This window comes from Pan paniscus, chromosome 7 (assembly GCF_029289425.2).
Source record: "Pan paniscus chromosome 7, NHGRI_mPanPan1-v2.0_pri, whole genome shotgun sequence".
Lineage (NCBI taxonomy): Eukaryota > Metazoa > Chordata > Mammalia > Primates > Hominidae > Pan > Pan paniscus.
Genome location: NC_073256.2, coordinates 55,405,971 through 55,423,702, shown reverse-complemented (window position 1 = coordinate 55,423,702; position 17,732 = coordinate 55,405,971). Strand labels below are relative to the sequence as shown.

At 36.4% G+C, this 17,732-nt stretch overlaps 1 protein-coding gene across 3 annotated transcripts in view; it reads right to left on the bottom strand.

Moving 5' to 3' along the window:
• Positions 1 to 17,732, bottom strand: part of KCNU1 (potassium calcium-activated channel subfamily U member 1) — a 156,120-nt gene that overhangs the window by 66,973 nt on the left and 71,415 nt on the right. For all 3 annotated transcript variants that reach the window (XM_063606715.1, XM_055116456.2, XM_055116455.2), the window contains exon 19: positions 4,578 to 4,695. In XM_063606715.1, coding sequence (XP_063462785.1) covers positions 4,578 to 4,695 — 118 coding nt within the window. The remainder of the gene's footprint in view (positions 1 to 4,577; positions 4,696 to 17,732) is intronic.

Genomic DNA, 17,732 nt, shown 5'->3' with positions numbered 1-17,732 from the left:
TCAGTTGTATCTAAACCTTTTCTTTCTAATATCTAATTAAAATCAGTTTTACTAAAGAAGAGAGTTTTGATAGAGAAGAAGCAGAGAATAGTAAATAATTGTGTAATAGGTAGAATGGGCAAAACTGTCCTAACACCCAAAGTGGAATGGCCAAGGTAAAGAAATTGGAAGCTAGGACCAGGGAGCTCCAGAAATGAATGAGATTCATTTTCACTTACTATAAAACACTGCACAGGTCTAACTTTATCTCCCTGAAAAGAAACAGGAAATACTTTCTTTCTCTTATATCATATGATCCCTTGATTTAAGGACATAAAATTCAAGCAAATAGAGCTAATGTTTGTATACTTATTCATTCAACAAATATATATTTAACTACCATCTATTAAACAGTCTTTTGTGTGCTAGCCTGACAACATAACTGCTATTTATAACATTGCTTATTCTATGGGAAAAGAAAGACATCAGGGATACCATAAAATATTGGATAATAACTTTTGTATAAGTTAGGGCTGTCTGTAGTGCTTTAAGTACTAAGAATAGAAAATAGTAGTTTCTGAACTTACTGGAAAACCCACTGGTGGCCTGAAGATTACATCTTTAAAAATATCAAGTTCATTGTCAGCAAAACTATAAATAATAATATGTTGCTTTTGGTTTGTGAATATAAGACTATTAATGCATAAAAATGGATCACAAATAGCACATAGCACATACTTTACATTTTTTTTTCCAAAAATGCCTACTAGTCTCTATTAAGCCATCCAGTTTATTTTACCACTCATTGTTGTTATGGCAAACATAGATCCTCTAGACATATGTTGCCAATTCGCTAGCTGGAACTCCCTTTGTCCTACAACATAAACACAAAACAAACACAAACTGTTTTCTACGGTACTAAGTGGGAGTACTCTACCACTGACCCATTAACACGGTACGTAAGTCACCTGAACTAACCAACTCTGTTGATGAAATATCACAGAGACTCACCCTCAAATGGAACATATTTGTTCAAGGATATACCACCATCTAAAAAACTCTGAAGCATGGCTCTCGTTTATTTCTTTAAAGCTCTTTAATTCATGCAAACCTACCTTGATTTTGAATTAAGAAGTGCAAGGGAATTAATCATCAGCTTTAGCAATCATCTTCATGGGTTACTATCACAATCTCTGTTCTACTTGGGGTCAAAAGCATATTTAGGGATCCCCAACCAGAAATAGGGCTGACAGACTGGGTCTACAGATGAACCAGGTTATCTGGATCCATTCTCCCTTTAGATGCCTGCTTTAAACCATTTTCTTGTTTATTACAGACGAGAATTAAAACCAATGGGAAAAATTCTGATATGTTAAATTATTTTTGTTTTTACAGCTGTGCTAAAGAATAGAAAGAAAAGCCAGTGAAACTGAACGGGTAAAATTACATTTGAGAATTTTCTGTGGCGTTTGATTATCTATGGCTCGCCAACCCTTTACCATCACAGAGAAGACGTGGGAGAGAATAAACAAAAGCACAAACATGATTGGAGCATTTTCTGTGTTATCACATATGTTGTCTTTATGTCTTCACAAACAATTTTCAAGTTTGAATCATGTTTTTATAACAACTTTGCATTAACATAAACATAGTGTACACACACATGCATGCATGCACAATACCAAAATCCAAGACTGTGTTCTTGATAAATTTGAGACTTTCCCACGACACTCTACTGTGCATTCTCTCCTCTCGTCAGGCTGGCTAGCTGCTGCATGGAAAATGCCACATTCCCCCCAGGCTTTATCCATGTTACACTATTCACAGAAGTTGAGATTCCCACTGTCTCCCACCTTTCTAAATCCCACCCCCAACAGGAAGCTTTCTAGAACAATCTTTCCAGCTCTCATTGACCTCGTCTTCCCCTACCTTCTGCCAGAACCATCAATGTAGCACTTGAAAGACTACCACTTTATTTGGCTTCTGATTGATTAACTGATTGGCTTTTATTATGTGTTTATTTTGAACTGCAAAAATTTTTTATTGTGAAAGTTTTCCAACTTCTTTCCCTTGTACTTTTTAGGAAAGAAAATTAACCTCTCTTTTCTGTATATTTGTACTGATGCATAATATTTGTACATATTTATGGGATACACGTGATATTTTGATATGTGTGTAGAATGTGTAATGATCAAGTCAAGGTATTTAGAATACCCATCACCTCACGAGTGAACCCTTTCTTTGCATTGGGAGCATTTTACATCTTCTCTTCCAGTAATTTTGAAATATGCTATATATTGTTATTAACTATAGTCACTTTACGGTGCTGTCAAAAACTATCACTTATTCTTTCTTTGGCCTCTGATTCATTTTATGTGAATCCATCTTGTTTACCCATCTAGACAGCATGGAAGTTGAAACATGATTTCTATATTTACAAAAGCATCAAGCATGGTGCCTACTTAGCACGTACAGGCTACTCAATAAATGCCTATTTACCAAGGATTTTTGGAGAAAAAGCATCTGCAGATTCCAGTGCTCATCTGTGACTGTTTTGTTGTTGGAAATAGCCAGGCAAAATTTGGGTCCCTGAAATGCCCCCAAGATCTTTCCTTCAACTAGTTCTCGGTGCTTTCCCATAGGCTATCTCATCCACTTTATAAAATTTGGGATTGGAAGGCAGGAAGGGCGCAAACTGTAATTCCCAGACTTTTATATTGCTCTTAGAAAGTGCATAAAAGGGAGGGAAAATTGGTGGCTCAGATGTTTGAATCCAACCCCACCTTTGGGAGGGTACAGGAAAATTTCCATTAACCAGACCCAACAATCCAGAATCCTCAGGTAAACAGAAGAGGACTCTGTGTGTGCTAAAAGAAATAGGTAAATTGTATCAAAACCAAGTACAAGTAAAAGATTTACTGCAAAATCTACATCATTGGAAGGCTCTGCACTTATTACACTCTCAGCCCAATTCTAAATACCTTCCTCGCTATGAGAATTGATCATTGCAATAATAAGCAGCATTTAATGAGGACATACTAGCAGCTGGGAATCAAGCAAAGTGATTCCTTGGTACCCTTTGACCAACAGCTCCCCATTTCCCCCACCCACCACTTCTGAAAATCACCATTCCACTCTGTTCCTATGAGTTCGGCTATTTTAGAGTCCACATATAAGCGATATCGTGCAGTATTTCTTTTTCTGTGTCTGGCTTACTTCACTTAGCATAATGTGCTTTAGGTTCATCCATGTTGCTGCAAATGGAGGAATTTCCTTCTTTATTAGGAGTGAAAAATATTCTGTGTGTGTGTATGACATTTCCTTTATCCATTCTTTTTTTTTTTTTTTTGACAGGCTCTTGCTCTGTCACTCAGGCTGGAGAGCAGTGGTATGAACACAACTCACTGTAACCTCAAACTCCCGAGCTCAAACAATCTTCTCATCTCAATAGCCCAAGTAGCTAGGACTACAGTTGTGTGCCACCAGGTCTGGCTTATTTTTTTTTTTTTAATTTTTGCAGAGATGGGGTCTTTCTATATTGCCCCAGGCTGGTCTTGAACTCCTGGGCTCAAGCAATCCTCCCAGCTCAGCCTCCTAAAGCACTGGGATTATAGGCATGAGCTGCTATGCCCAGCCCTATTCCATTCATTTTCTGAATAACACTTAGGTTGTTTCTATATCTTGGCTATTGCGAATAGTGCTGCAATGAACATGGGAGTACAGAATTGTCTTTGAAATACTGATTTTGCTTTCTTTGAATAAATGTCCAGAAGTAGGATTGCTGGATCATATAGTAGTTTTATTCTTAATTTTTTGAAGAACTTGCATATTGTTTTCCATACTGGCTGCAGCAGCAAAGTGCTTTAAATACCTAATCTCATGTAATCACTATAAAAAACCTACCAAATATTTGTAACATTATGAAATGCCAGAGTATAACGACTCTTTGATAATATATTTACCCTTAGATAATCACAGTTTTTAATCATCAAAGATCTTCCTGGTATATTATCCCTAATAAACTGAAATGTTGTCAAGATATTACAGAGTTATTTTCATTAAAGTTTCGAATGATAGAACTTTTGAATTGCCCCTCTAATTAAAATCAACTAAGCAGGTCACCCTCCTCCAACTCTTCTTTCTGGTTAGTGGAGGTTTTAGTGTACTAAAAGGCTGCAAGGAAAAGGGCAGGGAGGAGGGATTTGTTGCCCATATTTTGCAGATGCAAAAACTAAGACAATCACATCTTGAATGTATTGGAAATAGGGGATTGATTAACAATAGAAAAGCTATTTGGAGCTGCTAAAATTTGGCTCTAACTTACATTTCTAAAGTGCCTGAAAGGTGGTGTGAAAGAAAGTTCGGTATCTAACTTTTGGGTTATTATGGGTACAGATGTTTTGAGCAATGGAAGAAAGAGGTGTATTTGATTAGCTTAATGATATGGGCAAGGTGGAGATGATCTCATTTTGGGGAGGAACAATTCCATTGGTCAGTATAGGAGTTTATAAAGCAAATATTCTGGTTTAAATACAATATATATGGCCCACTGATTCTCAAAAAAACTATAGGAGACCAGGGTTCTCTGCAGCTTTTACCTGGTGGTGAAGTTTGATATGCTCGAAGTGCTTGCAGATACCCTTGGAGGAGAATCCTGCCCTGATATACGAGAGGAGATTCCCTTCAGACAATTTTTCATTCTCTTTACCGATGGCACTGCAATAGGATAGAAACCTCAGTGAGTTGGCACATCTCTTCACAAGGGACTGTTGGACTATTCCCCTTGGCTGAGCCATTTATAGACACTTGACTAGGGAAAGGCTGGGGAGTCTCAGCTATAGCCTAGTTCTAAGAGGATGAATTGTAGCAAACTCTTTGCTTTCCTTCTACAGAATTAGGGAGTGAGAGAGAATTTCAGTTCCATATGGTGTGTTTAAATTAAGTACCTATTCAGTAGCTGCTGCACCTTTCTAATCCATCACCCCTCCCATTTCACCCAAGTGCATTTGCTACAGCATGTCTAGAGGCACCTTAGGACGCTAAGAAAGCATCACTCTACAAAAATCCTGTCTCCTTCCTGCAGATGCTGCCCAGGCTTGCAATTCATTCTGCTTGGACATCACCTCCTTTTGCTTTATGTTTTCTTTGAGGCTTTCTTTATTATTAATTTTGACTTTTGAAGAATCTTGACCTTACAGTAAATGCATATCAAAACCTTTGTGTATTTCCAAATCTGGAAATAACACAAAAGGAAATCATTTTCTCTCCTTCAGTATGGGGATACTACCATGACTTTGAAGGGTGATTATAAGGATACATGCAAGAATGTTGAAATTAATAGATTCAATGAGCACCATGAAGCCACTTTAATACGGAAAAATGTGACAGGTGAGCCATTACTTCTTCCTGCACCCATATGTTGATATACAATCATGCAGTTCTTATCCTGGAACCCAGATTCAACCCAAGAATCATTTCCAACCCTCTGGGCTAGGTAGGCATTGTCACACAATAAGAATTTGCACTTGCTGTTGTGATTTTTAAAAAACATATTCTAAACAATGCTTTGCAAATTAAATGCTTCTCTTCAATTTTCAAAGAGCCTGTGTGATCCGCTTGCCAGAACCTGATTGCTTGGTGATCAGAGATGGAGAGATTGTCTGAGCAGAAGTTCCTAAGGAGGTGGACCACATCAAGGGGCAGTCATCACTGATACTCCTCTTCCCCTGCCCACCCAAGTGGAGAAAGGAGACATGACCTTTTCCTACTGTCTCAACATAAGCATTATTTCTGTACTTGGACTAGCCACAGTGGGGAGTTCACGTGGGACAAGCCCTTAATCCCACTTATCACCTCATTTTGATCAGTGGCAGACAGAAAAAGCCATGAAAATGTCTTGGTATCCCTCTTTCTTTTGATGTAATTATTTTCTGAACCATTCTAATCCATAAAAACATCAACTAAGTCAAAACACACTTCTGGAAGAAGAAGGACATCCTTTGGATATGTGATTTCTCAACTTAAATTGGCAGTGATTGCATCAGCCAGGTGTGCTAAGAGATGGGTTTGGAATTAAGTTTACCCTACCTGTAATCCTCAGAAGCCTTCACTTGACTGATGCTTCCTTATTTCAAGGTTACATTTTGCCCTGGGGGGAATGGCTCGGGAAGGGAACACCTGAAGTAAAATCTGAGTAAGGACTAGCTGTGTTACCAACTGTCAGTCTCTAAAGGCTGGCTGGTTGTGATGGAAACTGGGTTATGGAATGTCTAAGACAACATGCCCGAACTAGCCTAGGAATTATAGAACTTTTAGGACGTCTCTCCTTTTCTCAAAGCCTAACTCTCCAGCCAATAACATTTGTCAGCTGTTAAAAAATGAGGGTTGGGGGAAGGATAAGTGGGAGGAGTGAGTGCTTTCTGTGAAACTCTCAAAATCTATGCTAAAGCTTTGAATTTTTCCTTGAATCATTCTCAAAACCTCATCTGAAAACACATTAATGACTTTTATAATTTTGAAAGCTTTCATAATTATGGAAGAATGTGCATGTGTGTGGGGTGGACAGAACAGCTTGTATGGGGATTGCTGATGTTTCTGATTGGTGTTGACCACCTGAAGGTCAAGGACAAGCTGGCCCAAGTTATCTCTTCTGATTCCTTCCAGGTCTAAATTCTATAATTCTAATGGCATTCAAAAAGGAAATTGAAAATTGTTTATTTACCAGGTTGCAAGATAGGGCAGATAAAGAAGTTGCAACAGTTTATCCCCAGTTTCAATATTGCTTCAAATATTTGAGGAAAAAATTTAAGAAAAAAATAAGACAAAGTCCCTTCCTCAAGGCAGTAGATAAGCAATGAAGTTTCTCTGATCTCATTCTGTTTGATCATTTTATTTATATTTTTTCTATCTATCTATTATCTATCTATCTATCTATCTATCTATCTATCTATCTATCTATCTATCTACCTACCTACCTACCTATAGCTAACAGTGTGCAATATATTTTAAATCTATTTTAGGCGAGGAAAGTTGAAATGGATTTTTCCTAACACTTTAGCTAGACTGTTAATGTCTTGTCATGACTTACCATGAGTTCCCTATGGATACCTTACAGATTTCTAGATAAAGCACTGGATACCAAAAAAAAAAAAAAAAAAAAAAAAAAAAAACCATGGGATCTGAGACCTGTAAATGACTAGAAAAAATGAAAGTCCTTCTAAATACATGACCAACATTTTGGTTACCTTTCTCTTTCAAAAAGCAATTCCCTTGAAAGCAACAAGCAAATCTTTCTTTTTCTGGAATACGTGATAGGACTGCATTTTAAGAAATGCCTCATATGTGATTTCCATATGGATAGCAATAATTCCACTTATTTCTATCTCCCTCAAGAAGTTTTATCATTGTTCAAATGAGTGAAAATAATGCCTATATTATTCAGATTATCCCGAATCTTCTCCAATTTACTAAATAGCTAAATTGTTGCAATTATTTATAAAATGTAGTACTTTACCACTCATTGTGACATTCCTAAAAAGTGATATTACATATTCTAGATAAAAACCACTAGTTTTAGAAGCTGAAAAAGCAACAGGGCAACAGAGCAAGCTCATGCCTTAGTCTTGCAGAAGTGGGGTAACAGTCGCCTATCTATTCCTTACTTATTTACGTATCCATTCATGATCAGAATGTCATAAAAATTGTTATAGCTATGAAAAACGGCATGGATTGGCATGAAAGGAGACCAGAGCCAGGGAGACCAAGTAGAAAGCTATTGTAGTCACTAGGATGAGAAAGAAGGCCTCAACTGGGGCAGAATTAATGCTAACGATTGGAAATCATGGAAAGCCACACTCAACTGTACCATTAGAAGAATAATTGCAAGTGACACAAATATAGGAGTGCAATATATCTGTGTAGGGTCTTTACAGACTTGTTACCAAGTTGCTTTTCTTTTTATTGAAATTTGGTGGACATGTGGTCCTGAACTCTTAGAGAAGAAAGTATGCAGGAACCATCTTCTATTCTTTCTCCTACCTAACCTAAGACCATGGGACCTCTGACTGTTCTTCATTGCTGTTAAATAAGCTAAGCTGGGAAGATGAGCTGGTAGATTCATTAGGGTAGGTAAATCTCTACCTTATGTGTTTAGAGTTCTCCTCCCTAGGAAACGTTGGCTGGGGTCATTCCTCCTTAAAAAGGTCAATTAATAGTCTGGAATGTTTATTAAAAAAAAAAAAAAAAGTGACCCAGGGCCAAACCTAAAGAAAACTGTAAAGTAAAATAAATCCATATTTGGACCACCTACTCAACCCATTTCTTGTCATTTTTTTTCCTGTCCCTAACTGTTTTTGCACCCTCTTTCCAATTTCCTTTTCAGAATTCTGCTTTCCATTAGATTTGCCTGTATTGCAGAATATTAGCATTTTAATGCAGACTCTAAAACAGTTCTCAAGGGATGGGGATTAGGGGAATTTGGGCACAACTTTCCTAAGGGCTATTTTCATATTGCCCATTCCCTCTACTCTATCACATGTAAAGATTCTTATGCACCCCTCCTTGCCCTGGTTGAATACTACTATTCTTAAATCCTAGGTGTTAGAAACTGCAATGAAGGAATAGCAGGTAGTGAACTGTAGAGTTGAGGCTGAGAAACTTCACGCCCAAAAACTTATCTAATTCCATTAAGAAGAAGGTCAGAAAGACAATTATTCCTCCTACTCTGAAGGCTTAGCCCTACTGGTGTTTATGCTGTGAACCCAAAAATCGTCAGGGGATGGGCCGGGCGCGGTGTCTCACACCTGTAATCCCAGCATTTTGGGAGGCTGAGGTGGGTGGATCAAGAGGTCAGGAGATTGAGACCATCCTGGCTAACATGGTGAAACCCTGTCTCTACTAAAAATACAAAAAATTAGCTGGGCATGGTGGCGGGTACCTGTAGTCCCAGCTACTCAGGAGGCTGAGGCAGGAAAATCACTTGAACCTCGAAGGCGGAGACTGCAGTGAGCTGAGATCGCACCACTGCACTCCAGCCTGGGCAACAGAGAGAGACTCCATCTCAAATTAAAAAAAAAATCATGTAATGGGTGAAAATAAGTATAATCTACTAGGAATTCTCTTTCAATTCTTATTTTATCTGTATTTCATTGATAGAAAAAAATAAAAAGATTCATTTTGAGTTTGTGCTCCCATGGGTGGCATAATAATTATCATATATGCAGAACTTACTATTGGCCAGCCACTAGGCTTAATGCTTTTTATATTAATATAACCAATTTATATATTCTTTATGTACTGATATTCTCATTTAACCTTCTGAGATATGCAATGTTATTGTCAACATTTCAAAAAACTCTGAAGCACCTTGAAAATTTCAATAATTTGCCTAAAGTCACAAAGTTAGTAAATGGCCAATCCAGAATTCATGTTCTTAACCAGCACTCTATGTTTCCTCTGTAAAATATTTGATTATGAATTTAATTGGAGAACCTCTAGTGTGGTTCTAGTTTGGAAAAATGGAAGTAATCAAAAAAAGAGGGATTCAGAATTATAGAGCACCAGGGTTGAAAAGGGCCATAGACACTGAGAATTCCCCTCTTTGGAGATGATTACACTGAGAATCCAAAAGCTAACATGTTTTTCGCCAACCACAGTAATCAGTGGAATAGCTGTGATCACAACTCAAGTCTTCTGGGTTCTCATTGAGTATAGTAGCGGGGAGAAAGTAGTGGGACCAAGGAAATTTAATGAACTCATTAAAGAGATAACTGTTTGAAGGGAGTGGACTGAGGATATTCTTAACTGGCTCTAAACCCATAAAATATTCAACCTGATAATTGTACTAATTCAGTCAGTGTAAGGTTTCTATGTTGTCATTTATTGATAAGTTCCTAAGCCCTTTTTGAAAGTTAATTCTCTAAGAGAATGCCCATATGTTATCATGACATTTAAAACTATGTGGTCAAGCAGCCTCTTTCTAAAATAATGTTCTCTTTTGGCACATTTTAGTTAGAATCAGGATCTCCAGATTCAAATTGACACACCAAGCCATTGACCTGTGAGCATTTCATGGTACTCTGCTGCCATCATCTGGCAAATTGAAGTCAGTAACAGTTGATTGTTTGCTGCTTGTTGCTTTAGAATCTCAGTACCAGATTAATAGAGTTCCAGCTGGAGTGGAATAGACTTGGTAATACTGGTGATTGGGGATCAGTATAGGGTAGGAAAAAGAAATTATTCTATTTTAAGAGTAATGAAAGATTCTGAAGAGTATGATGACTACATTGAAGCTAAGAAACTAGATTGAAAATTGAAAGTCTCATTAACTTATCCCTAGATATCATAAAATACATGTCATAGAAGTGGGTAAAATTTGGCATGTCTACAAACATAAAGGCAGAGTCCTCCTTTTTATACAGAAATATTTTAACATTTATACTAGAGCAACTTCCTGTTTTAAAATATTTATAGTAAAGTCACAAAAGTCAGCTAAAAAGGGATGATTATTTATCTTTATAAAACATTTTTGTTTGCAGAATGACAGAAGCATATGCATGTGTGTGCTTGTATGTGTAATTTCTTTTCAGAAAGTTTGGTTTGTACACTGTGTTTAAAGGCCTATATATACTGCATGAAACTATACTAAATTTACATACAATAGGATGACATGTATAGTGAGATTATACTTTTTAGTGTATTATCTTGTTCTTTTTTATGGGCCCTTCCTTTAATGGGACTTTCTTCCTATTTAGTCAGACTCATCCATTGCTTCAGAAAAGATTCACATTTTTACTGAATGTAAGGAGTCCATGTTTAAATTTCCAGTCCCAAAATAAAGTCTTGAAGACATTGTAAGAAAAAATATTCTTCAGATTCAAGCATTCAGTTGAATTACCCTGTAGAAATAGGGATTTCAGGATGTAGATAACAGGGATTTCAGGAAATTACATACGAACAGTTGTGTTTTTTTTTTGTTTTTTGTTTTTTGTTTTTTGCCATCCTTGAAATTGTCTTAGACTTTCAAGGGGAAGTACAAAGATTCACAGAAGATAATGTTAAGACAGAGCCTTTAGTTTTGGGTGTGGAATAGCAGCAGCAGAAGCTTCATAAACTGGCTCCTCAGTGAAACAGCCCTAACTAGTGAAATTATCAAAACATAAACACACACACATTGAAAATCTCTAGAAATTGTTCTGTGAACATATAGCAAATGAAGAAAACTTGTGGCTGGGTGCAGTGTCTCACGCCTGTAATCCCAGCACTTTGGGAGGCTGAGGCGGGTAGCTCACCTGAGGTCAGGAGTTCAAGAGCAGCCTGGCCAACCTGGTGAAACCCCATCTGTACTAAAAATACAAAAATTAGCTGTGTGTGGTGGCAGGCGCCTGTAATCCCAGCTACTCGGGAGGCTGAGGCAGGAGAATCACTTTAACCCGGGAGGTAGAGCTTGCAATGAGCCAAGATCAAGCCATTCCACTCCAGCCTGTGGAACAGAGCAAGACTCCTTCTCAACAACAACAAAAACAAAAACAAAAAAACAAAAAACAAACAACAAACAAACAAAAAACAAAACAAAACAAAGAAAACTTGTATTCAATAAAATATACTAAATCTTAGTAAGGGCAGAAAGAATCTTTGGCACTTGAACCACAGACTGCTTCCTTTCCTCCAAACCCAGTTGGGTGTGATAAAAGCTTCATTCTGGACAGGTGTGCTCAAGAATGCAGGGCTCCCCCTCCCTCCAGCTCCCAGTCAAATGCTGTGCTATGTCCCTATGAGGGACACGGCCTCAGTATTTATCATCCCCTTCCCACTCTGTGTTGCAGAAACTAAGTTTCAGGTGAGTGCAGCCTAGAGGATAGAGACTCTCTTACTCTTCACAGCTCTCATTTATAGGTGAGGCTCTGTTTAGGTATCACAGGATGAAAACAATGAAGCATTAATCTCCCTGACTCCAGCTCACCCCCAAGGCAGAGGTTTCACAGTGGGAGAAGCAAACAAAGAAAGCCAGAGGCTACCACCAGTGCTAGTGTCCTACTCATAAAACAGGTGTGTCACTTCAACAGAGGGGGTCTTCTTTTCCAACACCACCCACCATCCTGCAAGCTCGGGAGCAATGGCTCAGAGATTTTGCCCAGGAGGAGAGGCAGGCCATAAGAACAAAGAGCTCTGAAGCTCTGCCCAAAGGAATTGATTTTACTTGGAACAGAGTATCAAGAATTTCAAGCCCAAGGGTGCTTTTTGACAACAGTGATTTTGGTGGTAAACAATTAATTGGAGGCTAGTAACTCCATGAGAACAAGATAAACCATAAGTCAGAATTTACCACAGTGAACCAGAAAAAATACAGTTAATAACCGTTCTCTTAGGGACAGAACAAACTGCAAAGACTGGTCTTAGAAACCACTCTTACAAAGGGGCCCAAATTTAATTGTGTAATACTGTGGAGCGATAGATAACTCAGGCATAATAAAAAACAATAATAGGCAGCCTGCTAGTGTAGTCTAGGAACTGGGTGTGATACTAACAGAAGCGGGGAGCTTACCATAGAGATCAGGGAAAGAGACCATTAAAACGAGCCCTGCTAAAACCACTGTAAGCCCAATGGTTGTTAACCACTGTAGTCCAAGGCTGCACTCTCCAATGAGCAACATCAAAGGCTTCAAACTTAGGGGAAATTTATTTTATAAAACAGTTCAGGCAAGTTACTAACCAACTAACTAAACAACCAGTGACAACAACAAGCCTTGGTTTTCAGAGCTGCTATAATTATCTACAATATCCATTTTCAACACAAAATATGAGACATGCAAAGTGACAGGAAAGCATGAGACATGAAAATTAACAGGAAAGCATGAGCTATACACAGGGTGGGGAAAGCAGGCAAAAGAAACTTTCTGTGTGAGAGTCCATGTAAGAGTTAGCAGAAAAAATATTAAGAGCCAATATTCTAAATATTTTGAAAGAAATGAAGGAAATTCTGATTAAAGAAATAAAAGCATGATGACAATATCTCCCTAAAGAAACATTATCCATAAACAAATACAAATTTTAAGAAGAACCAAATAGAAGTTTTATAGTTGAAAAGTACATTAACTGATGTTAATTATTCACTAGAGGGGTTAATAAATTGGAGACTGTCTCCCCAAATATTAATACACGTCTACCCAGAACCTCAAAATGTGACTGTTGTGGACTAAATTGTGCCCTACATCACGAAAAATCTTGAAACCAGCACCAGAACAATGTGGTTTACATGTGAAACAGCTGACTTCTTATCAGAAAAAAATGGAGGTTAGAAGGCAATAAGATGTCATAAAAAAGTGCTGAAATAAACTGTCAACCAAGAATTTTATACCCAGGAAAACTATCTTTAAAAAATGAAGACAAGATACCAGAAAAAAAATAAAATAAAAGGTAGAGGAAGGACACGAGATAGGCCGCCCCTCCATAAAAATGGAATAAACTGGCAAAACTTGTGAGAATTATTTTTTTTTCAGAACTCTGGAAACTAACCAACAGGAGCCTTGAAAACATTTAGTCGAGAGAAATAAATAGATAGCAGTAAGAGATATAAGATTTGTGTCGTTTTAATTTACACTAGTTTCATCTCCAGCTCCACAGCTCATCGATAGCTTTCAAAACATAATACTCCATATTCTTGGCACTAGAGGGAGTACAGCAGAAATACAGTTCTTCAAAAGCCTTATTTCCAAAGAAGAGTCATTATTTTGACTTGTCTGGTGGTTCCCTGCATAACCCTACTTGAATGGCTTTTCTTTTTCAACCTCGTTTGCATTTAACTAGTGCTACAAGCCTATCCCCAGGGAGTGTTATCAAATATATTAACGTCACATGTGCCTGAGGCAACAGATAGCAGGGCAAATTGAAGATCAAATAAAAGCATAAAAGGAAAACTGAAGAATAAAATGTCTTCTTACTTATAAGGGACTTTGAAAAAGTCTGGAATATTACTGGAAATCTAAATGACAATGAAGATGCCCAGAACTGTGTAAAGCTGTATGCATAAGCAGAAAGGCCTGAGAAGTTCCAAAGCTCTCATCTCTAACTGACCTTGAGGTTTCATACAAGCAGAAAATGAAGGCTAAACAGAGTTGTCAACTTTACAGCTGAATATTGAAGGCATGCCCCAACAAGCAGAAAATGAAGGCTAAACAGAGTTGTCAACTTTACAGCTGAATATTGAAGGCATGCCCCAACACAAACCCAGAATCCTTTGACAAAGACTGAGAAACTTCTTGGTTCCAGGTGTTTAACAAAAATCATTGTCCAATTATAAGCTTACCACTAAACTAACAGAGTAGAAAATTCAATGGCCACAAATGACAGAGATAGACTTTGGGAAAGTCTACTGGAGAATCTGATTTCCATAAATAACACATTATAACCTGTGTAATGTCTAATTTTCAACAAAAAGTTATAAGACTTGGAAAGAAACAAGAAAGATAAAAATACACAGGAAAAAGGCTCTCAATAGACACCGTCCTTGAGAGAAGCTCAGATATTGTACTTACTAGTCAAAGACTTTTAAAATCAGCTAATTTAAATATATTTGAAGAGCTTTAAAAACCTATATATAAATAACCAAAAGGAATATGAGAATGATGTCTCACAAAATAGAGAATGTCATTAGATAGTTACAAATTTTTTTAAGTAGAAATCTTGGAGTTCAAAGTACAAGAACTAAAATAAAAACTTTACAAGAGGAACTAAAGATCAGACTTGAGCATGCAAAAAAAAAAAAAAAAAAGAATCAGCATACTCAAAGATAGGTGAATGAAGATTATACAGTTTGAGGGACAGAAGAAAAAAGGAATTAAGAAAAATGAAGACAGCCTAAGGGACCGCTGGGACATTATCAAGTGTACCAAAGGATTTAATGAAAGATCCAGGAGAAGAGTAAAGAAAGGAGTAGAGTGAATATTTGAGAAATAATGGCCAATAACTTCTCAAAGTGGTTGAAAAACATTAATCTACACAACTGAAAAGCTTAATAAACTCCTAGTAGGATAAATTTAAAGAGATTGACACATGGAGACCTGTCATAATAAAAAATGTGAGACTCAAGGACAGAGAGTCTTCAAATCAGCAAGACAGAAGTGACTCATCGTGTACAAAGGATGACCAATCAAATTGAAAGCTATTTCTAATCAGAAACAATAGAGGCCAGAAAGAAGTAGGATGAAATATTTAAAGTGCTGAATGAGAAACAACTGCCAACAAAGAATTTAATAGTTAGCAAAACTATCCTCCAAAAATAAATGATAAATTAAGACATTTTTAAGATTAACAAGAACTTAGATCTTGTTGACATATGACAAACCCTACAATAAATACTAACGGGATTCCTTGAGGTTGAAATACAAGCACATTAGGCAGTAATTCAAATCCACATGAAGAAATAAAAATCACACACACACACACACACACACACACCAACCTATACTTAACCGACCCTATAAACCAACTATACTTAACAGACATCCATATAACGTTCCATCTAACAACAGAATAATACATGATCTTCCCAAGTATACATTGAATAGTCTCCAGGATAGACCATGTATTAGACAATAGAGCAAGTCTTAAAATATCATAAGAATTTGTCATACAAAGTATGCTTTCCAACTACAATGGAATTAAATAAGAATACAATAAAAGAGAAAATTAGGAAAATTCACAAATATGTGAAAGTAAAAACAACACATTTCTAAACAATGGGTCAAAAACATACAAAAAAAGAAAACAGAAAACACAGGGAAATTATAAAGTATTTTAAATTAATGAAAATAAAAACATAACACATTAAAAATACATCATGCTTCTAAAGGTGCTTAGAGGGAAATTTTTATATATAAATGCCTATTTATTTATTTGTTTATTTTTTGAGAGAAGTCTTGCTCTGTCAACCAGTTTGGAATGCAGTAGCATGATCTTGGCTCACTGCAGCCTCTGTCTCCCAGGTCCAAGTGACTCTCCTGCCTCAGCCTCCCGAGTAGCTGGGACTACAAGCATGTGACACCACACCTGGCTGATTTTTGTATTTTTAGTAGAGATGGAGTTTTGCCATGTGGACCAGTCTGGTCTCAAACTCCTGATCTCAGGTGATACGCCAGCCTCAGCCTCCCAAAATGCTGGCATTATAGGTGTGAGCCACCGCACCTGGCAGCCTAGTTTTTTTTCCTTTTTTAAAGAAAGGAGAAATCTGAAATCAGTTACTTCACTTAATGTTTCACCTTAGGTGATACTGAACAAAGGAAGGCAAGTTAACCCAAATCTAAAAGAAAGAGGAAATAATAAAAATTACAATGAAAATAAATCAATTGTAGAATAGAAAAAATTAGAAAAAAATCCATTAAGAAAGTTGTTCTTTTTGAAAAGATCAACAAAATAGATAAACATTGTAGCAAGCTTAGCTGCAAAAAAGAAAGAACACTCATGTTACCAAAATAAAAAATGAAAGACAGATTATTACTACTGGTCTGAAAAAATAAAAGAAATATAAAGCAATACTTATGCATATCATATGTACACATAAGTATACAACATGTATACTTATATGATCAGATGTATACTCATATGATTAGATGTATATAAATCAATAAATTCGATAATGTGGATTAAATGAACAAATTGGTAGAAAGATGAAACTACCAAAACTGTCTTAGGAAGAAGTAGAAAACCTGAAAAACTTATAACATGTAAAGAGGTTGATTAATAACAAAAAATGTTAAGTTAGGCCCTGATTGCTTCACAAGTAAAATTCTATTAGATGCTTAAAGAAGAATTAACACTAACCCTTCACAAACCGTTCCAAAAAATAAAAGAAGAGGGAATTTCCAATTCATTCTATGGGGTGAGTTTTAATATGATGGCAAAAGCAGACAAAGACATACAAGGAAAGGAACCTAAAGACCAAAATTTGTATTGAATATAGATTCAAAATTCCTCAACAAAATGCCAGCAAATCAAACCCAACAATGTATAAAAAAGATTCTATTCTATGACCAAGTGAGATTTCTCTCAGAAATACAAGGTGAGTTTAACATTTGGATATCAATTAATCCAATATACCATATTAATAGAATAAAATATAAAAACCACATAATTATCTCAATAAAGCAAAAAAAAAAAGACAAATATCAAAGCCATTCATGAGAAAAAACCTTGACAATATAGGAATAGAACAGAACTTCCACAATCGAATAAAGAGCATCTATGAAAAATTCACAGCCAACATCATAACTAATGGTGAAAGATTGAATGCCTTCCCCCTATGGTCAGGAACAAAGTAAAAATACAAGCTGTCACTACTTCTATTTAAGAAGGTACTGATGGTTCTGCCACAATAATTAGGCAAGAAAATGAAATAAGAGGCAATCAAAAAACTGTTAGAACTAATAAACACATTCAGTGAGGTTGCATGATATAAGACCAATATACAAAAATCAATTGTACCTGTATATACTACAAATGAACCATCTAAAAATAAAGCTAAAAAACAATTTTATTTACAATAGCAATAAAAATAAAATACTTAGTAATCAAATTAACAAAAGTAGTACAAAACCTATGATGTGAAAACTATAAAACACTGTTCCAAGAAATTAAAGAGGATCTAAGTAGATATGAAGACATCATATGTTCATCGTGTATTAATCAATTTTCACACTGCTATAAAGAACTGCCTGAGACTATTTTATGAAGAAAAACGGTTTAATTGACTCACAGTTCTG